This window comes from Pectinophora gossypiella, chromosome 3, assembly GCF_024362695.1.
Source record: "Pectinophora gossypiella chromosome 3, ilPecGoss1.1, whole genome shotgun sequence".
Taxonomy (NCBI): domain Eukaryota; kingdom Metazoa; phylum Arthropoda; class Insecta; order Lepidoptera; family Gelechiidae; genus Pectinophora; species Pectinophora gossypiella.
The window spans coordinates 12,888,822-12,895,987 of NC_065406.1; the positions used below are offsets into that span (position 1 = coordinate 12,888,822).

At 38.7% G+C, this 7,166-nt stretch overlaps 1 protein-coding gene across 2 annotated transcripts in view; it reads left to right on the forward strand.

Annotated features, from left to right (window-relative positions):
* The window catches only part of LOC126382085 (D(3) dopamine receptor), a 171,547-nt gene that overhangs the window by 125,392 nt on the left and 38,989 nt on the right, over window positions 1-7,166 (forward strand). For both annotated transcript variants that reach the window (XM_050031809.1, XM_050031810.1), the window contains exons 6-7: window positions 1,451-1,576; window positions 4,626-4,832. In XM_050031809.1, the coding sequence (XP_049887766.1) occupies window positions 1,451-1,576; window positions 4,626-4,832 (333 nt within the window). The remainder of the gene's footprint in view (window positions 1-1,450; window positions 1,577-4,625; window positions 4,833-7,166) is intronic.

Sequence of the window (7,166 nt, forward strand, 5' to 3'; positions counted from 1 at the left end):
CGTTGAATAAATGATTCTGGTTCTGATTTGTTCCATGTCTCTTCTTGGTCTTCCCCTTCCTCTCTTTCCTTGTAGCTTCCCTTTTAAATAGTAATAGTGGTAGTAGTTTTAATTGTAATTATTAGATAAATAAATTTAGAAAGTTACAAACATTGCAAGAAGACGAGCCGATAAAGACAGAAATAACCTAATCCAATTTAGTTTCATCTTTATTTATGGGCTGCTGGTATTACGAGGAATCTGCACTTTCGATGCAGCTTTTCTTCTATATATTGAGATAGCGCGCTTGGTGCAAGCTAAACGTACGACCTTAGAATATTGCTTCTGAGCTCGGTGGGCTAAAATGCCACATTGAAGCAATTCGTTAAAAAAGTATATGTTTAAAAACTACTTTCGGATAGTCGGGTGATCAACCTGTAATGTTGTAACCAATTCAGGGCAATTTTAGATTTGCCGCAAATGGCATTAATTACTTGGCCGGAAAAATGGGGAGCGCTGAGGGATCTCACCCGGTACAACGTTTAAAACAGGCCTGAGGGTGCCCAGTTGGGTGCGAACCTCGGCTCAGAGCGTCGTCTGAGAGGAAAAATATTTGAAAGAATTAATCGACCCTAGTGGATCGATAGCGTTATCGCTATCGTATAGTAGCGTATTGAGGAAAGTAGTGAGTGAGTGTATAATTTTTACCCAACTATAGCGAATCGGCGGAAGCGGTTATGCGTGGACGCTATGTATGTATGTGTGTATGCACGTCTATTCCAACCTAACGTATAAACCACCTGTCAGAATTTAAGAAATGAGGTGTGTAATAACTGTGTACGTGTGCCAATTTGTCCTTAAAGTTTGCTTATCACGGTATACGAACAACTTCAATATTGGGCTTTATGTTGCTATTTTATACAAATGCCATAGTAATTTCGTGTTTTGACGTTTAGTAAAAAGTAACTGATTTGACTAGTTGGAAACTACCCTATTATGTTTAAAAAAAGGCTTTTCAAAAGTGACGTTACGATTGCTGTGTTATAGTGTAATTTGTATAGTAAATGTATACATAAGGGTGCCCCATTTATCTTACACTTTCCAAAAGTAGCTTTTTTGGGTCTTTTAGCATATCAGGGCAGAATTTGTTATGACGTCATCAAAAATGAAGTAGACAGAAAGGAAGAAAGAAAAAAATATTTATTCGACATATTTGTTGTTTTCACATATTAAAACAAAAAAATACAATTATGAATGTATGCCGAAACGGTTCCACCTCAACATAATGCCATAGCCTAGACTATGGCGCTGATTTCCTAGGCAGTCGCTCCTGTAAAAACCGGACCTGTCAAGTCTTTAGGTGAGGTAAGCGCACTATGTGAAAAACGGGATAATGCTGAGATGATGATGGCATCGAAAATGAAGCTGATTCCAAGCTCATTATGACTAATCACGATATTTTCTTCGCCAGGCAATGCGGTGGGTTCGACAATGGACCCTTGCAAGTCCGGAGAACTGGAGCCAAGAGTTCGCCAGACCTCTCTCCCGGCACCTCTGTAGCCAGACAGCTAACCTGGAGGGTTACTAGTACTACCAGGTAATTCCTGTTGTCAAACTTCATCATCATCATCATCATCAGCCCATTAATGTCCCCACTGCTGGGGCACGGGCCTTCCCTATGGATGGATAGGGAGATCGGGCCTTAAGGCTACCTGTCCATGTAAGCGGAGCGAGGTTGCGGAGCGGTGAAAGGGATAAATATTAACCAATAGGATTAACCAATCTCTGTACACTGCAGCTGAGCGGAGTTTTTATGCAATCCTATTGGTTAATATTTATCCGTTTCACCGCTCCGCAAGCTCGCTCCGCTTCAATGGACAGGCAGCCTAAACCATCACGTGGGTCCAGTGCGGATTGATGGTTATTGACGACTGCAAATGCAGCCGGGACCAACGGTTTAACGTGCCTTCCGAAGCACGAAGGAGCTCGAGATGAAAACTTTTTTTTTGTGGTCACCCATCCTATGACCGGCCTTTGCGAAAGTTGCTTAACTTCAACAATCGCAGCCCGAGCGCGTTTACCGCTGCGCCACCGAGTTCCTCAAACTTATCCGACATAAAAAGGAGTGTATTAATTTGACCTGTGTGTATGTTTATTATTATTACACAGGCTGTTAGTGACATCGTAACGAAAACTTTGAGGGATGTTTCAGGCCATGATTCTGAGTTGATATCAAGTAGAATTTTCCGTCGCAAAAGTATGGAAAGGAAAATAATAAAAAAAAAACACTTTTAATGAATAAAAATCCACTTGATATCAACTCAGAATCATGGTCTGAATCATCCCCCTCAGTATTTGTTACGATGTCACTAACACCCTGTATATTAAGACATAAAGACGAGTCGGAGGCTTTCAGATGGCTTGAAACTAGGTTGTCTATTAGCCCAAACACTTCCAGAAATCTACTATGAAGCTATGCTATAAATTCCAAATTAAATTTTCAATTTCTTTTGTATGTTCATTACGCAAGCGAATATGAATAAATAAATATTCCATTTTAGTGTCGCATATAAGTACAGTAGGTCTTTTAGAAGGACTTTTTCTCTTTGACATCAAACGAGTTATTTTGAGTTACTTCTTGACAATTATCCTTTGTCGGGTCTCGTAGAAATATGAGCTTTGACATTGCTAAGTATATATTCTAGTTATTTTACATACATTATATACATTGATATATACAAGGTCATGCCTTCTTTCCGTTGAGTTAAGCAGAGACCACGAAATTCGACTACTATCCTGACACACTACTTTCGCTAAATCCACTCTCATCATAGTATTCATGCGTATTGCTTCTAGATATATTATTTTCATCACGATTTCCTATTCCGTATCTCAAAAGAAAAATCAGTATTAGACGTTAATTTCAACTTAATACCTCACGTTAAACAGCGTCTTGAAAGACAAACGGGCAACAAATTGATTCTATTAAAGTTCCGTTTATCCTCTTAGGATACACAACCCTAAAAAGAACACAAATAAATGAAATAGACGATGATAAGTACATGTGCTTAAAGGATAGTAAAAGTTGAAAAAGTTAGAACACATTTTCAACAGCTGCAGGAAAGCACAGCATATAAATCTGGAGCAAGGACTAGAAATAAGAAAACATTTTATTGTGAACGCTACAGTAACAGATAGCACTGCATAAACTTGCACTAATTTTAGCGATAAAAAAATCAAATCCTTTTTCCTGCTGGGGTAGGCTGAGAACACAGACTCCCACTTACTACGATCCTAACACTCTTTAAAATCTTCATGCATGCTCGATGGTTCAACCTCTAGAACTAATAAACCGCTTTTGAGAATTCTTTCACCAGTAGAAAACCAGGAATAATATAATTCCTGAGTAACTATAGGCTATATAATTAAAACATATAACAACGGGTTCTCACCGCATTTAAAGCAGGGATATGAGACTCCCGATATTTCGACACTGTTGCAAGTGCCATTATCACGGGATGACTGATGAGATTGGAGTGGAGTAGGTAGATTCATAATTTTCTACGGGCAGACATATCTGTCTACCCTCTTTCTTTGCCGCTTGTTTATGTATTTGATTATAAAATTATGTATCTACCTACTCCACTCCAATCTCATCAGGCATCTCGTGATCATGGCACTTGCAACAGTGTCGAAATATCGGGAGTCTTATATCCCTGCTTTATATGCGGTAAGAACCCGTTGTTATGTGTTTTAATTATGATAATAACCGCGTAAACTTAATACAATGTATATAGCCTATATTTTATTTTATAGCCGTATTTCAGGAAAATCTCGCGGGCGGAAAGCTATTGTTAAGTAAAGCAAGTCTTGGGTCAAGGCAACTCTTTTTTTTGACGTGGCTTATTGTAATTTTGCCTCAAACGGCATTAACTGCCTAGCCGGAAGGAAACTTGTGGTTATGACTATCCAGAATACTACACATACAACATTCTCGTGTTTTGTCATTTTCAGAGCGCATTTTTTCATGGACGGGTTTTACAACATTACATAACATGGCATCAGTCCTGTTTTCCCCAAGGGAGCAGGAGTGTATCATACACCCACTCGTTGCCAGCTATGTTTACGTCACACGTGTGAACCAGCCTATTTATTATTATTAACGTGGCACAATTCCTGGTATCAATTATATATGATCCATAACATAATATAATCAACCTATATACGCCCAACCCCTGGGCATGGGACTCCCCACGATCAACCGGAGGGGTTATGAAGCATATTCCACTACGCTGCTCCACTACGGGTTGGTGGAGCTGTTTAAAGCTGCGTTTCCATTGACGCGGAGCTGAGCGGAGATGTGCGGATTTGACCAATCACAGCGTTCGAGAGAGCGAAAAATGAACACGCTCTGTTACTCTCTCCCTCACGCTGATTGGTCGATTCCTGCACATCTCCGCTCATCTCTGCACAGCTCTGCGTCAAATATAAATATACATGTTACATTTTAAAATAAATGAACTCTAGAGTTTATATTTTGACTGTACCTACTATGTACATGATTTCAATTATTTATTATCCAAACATGAATTCAACCTAATTAAGGGTTCTCGATTTTTAGTTTCTAAACTTTTCTCTTTTGACAGGCCTCAACGAAACAAGATCGGTATGAGCGGCTCCCATCCTCAGCTCAGCTACATGAACGGCTGCGGGACTGGTGGAGGCTCTGGGGGGTCCAAGAGGGGCAGGGATGTGGCCACGCAGACCCCTCCGAGTATAGCGGCCGAGACCAGAAGGGCTAGGCTGAGGCCTCTGAAACTGACACTGGCAGCGCCGAACGCTTTGACCTTGAGGTGAGAAGAAATGCTTTGTCTGATCTGATCACATAGAAATACGAGTATTTTTTTCGTATTTAATATGTACCTATGCGCTCACACAGTTTCTGATTCTTAATACTCCTGCTGAGAATGCTTTTCCTGAATTCTTTTCAGAGGTTCTTACTTGGACTTCTTGTCAAGTCAATCTAGCTTTCTTGTGTTTTGGGATGTGTCTTGCTTCTAGATGGTTCTTCACCAGCCGTTCATTATCTTTATCAGTTACTTAATAATGATTGTAATAAATATTAAAATCAATGTAATTGTTAAATTAACACAAATATACTGCTGAAAAGTCCATAAGTGATTGGTACAAATATTTGCGATTCCCGTGATTATTGAAGGCTAATATACAAGTTTGGATTGGTCTCTATTTATATATGTACATACAAATTTGTTTAGGCTGCGTTGAAAATTAGAGCGGTTAATTTAAAAAAAAAAAACAAAAAACACCCGAGATTTTTGCTTATTTTGTCGTGTCGGTTATGAGATCTCATCAGCCTTGGTATTAGGGTTACTATTGAACCGCCAAAGGCCCCTGACATGGCAGATTTAACAACTACAGACTTGCTTAAGTAAATAGTAGCCGGGATTGACTGTGATCACAGTATCATCATTATTTTTCAGAAAATCAAGTAATCACCATGATTTCAGTCTGCAATACTAAAGCAGGCACAGTGTTTTTTTCGATGCTATCTCGTTTTTTTGCTAAAAATGTTTTTAACCACAGGTATTCAGTTCTGCTACGCGATTCTTCAAAAGCAACGAATCGGCGACCTTGTACTTAAAAATTGCACTGGCAGCCTGGAGTGTCCCAAAAATTTATCAGCAAACAATGATCACCTTACGAACATGCAAATTCATTAAAATAGTAATCTAAAGAAATGAAAAAGTCTATTATAGATTTTCCCTTGGCTATAATTTTCGTTCGTGCCAGCAAAATGTAATGAATGGTTCATTTGCAAACTCCGCAGAGGAGTATCAATTTGGAGATAAGGAATTGAAGTAACTGCTAGATATGCAAAGGTATTCCAGCTTCGAGTCAACTGGCAGAACTCCAAGTGTGGAATGAAATCATGTCGGTTCAAAGGCCAATTTCTAGTAGCAAAATCCAATTTCTGTCAGTCTCAGGCAAACTAGAAGAAATATGGTTTTAACAGTAATTTCAACAGCCGGCAAGAAGTAAGAAATTGGCAGTAGTGTAAGTACATCCATCGTAAGATGAACTAAGTACCTACACCTCACCGAGCTTTCTGTTACACCAACGTAATAGGTAGTAAAAAATTAAAAACTTATTGGTGCAAGTATCAGGGTTCAAACCAGCGCTCTCCGTTTAAGAAACAATCCGATGAACCACAATCTAGCAACATTTTAAGTAAACAATTGAAAATTCAAAATTCTGCTTTCAAACTGAATAATTACTAAATTCAAATTTAAAATCAAAATTCAAAAATATCTTTATTCCATAGGTAACATAGTTATACTTTGAATCGTCAATTTTTAAATAACGAACGTCTCATCCGCCTAAAACTACTGCAATATTACTAGTGCTACTACTATGTTCTTCTACGTGATCATTACGTAATTATTGAATGCTGTTCAAAAGTATTTTTACAATTGAAGAGGTTTACCTTGTCCTTAGCATTCCCCTTTTCTTCGGTCAACTAGTGAATGCCGTCAGAGGTAAAATAATTTAAACCTAACCTAATATAAACTGCCTCTCCTGTGCTGGGCACAAGCCTCACCTCAATTAATCAATTCTGCATGGGTAAGGGAAGCCATGACTTGCGAGGTAGAGATGTTTGGACTAGTTTCGAACATAATGAACCCAAGGATAATGATAGATAGTATATTATGCAGGGTGTTAGTGACATCGTAACCAAAACTTTGAGGGCTCATTCGTTGAAATTTTCCGTCGCAAAAGTATGGAACTGAAAATAATTTAAAAATGTCACTTAAGTATTCATGAATTTTTCGCCAGGAAATTCCACTTGATATCAACTCGGAATCGTGGTCTGAATCGTCCCTCTTAGTAACAAGTATTCAAGTATAAAGTAGTAGGAATTATTCGTTACGGTGTCACTAACACCAATATCCACCTGTACGTACTTGGACGGGTTGTAAGTAACCTCGTAACGAATACTGAGAGGGATAATTCAGCTTATTATTCTGAGATAATATCAACTCTTTGAGTTTTGCGACGGAAAATTCCACTTGATATTAACGCATAATCGTAGTCTGAATCATCCCCCTTAGTATTCGTTAGGATGTCACTAACACCCTGTATGTTATGCTAACATTCCCGAGAAATGC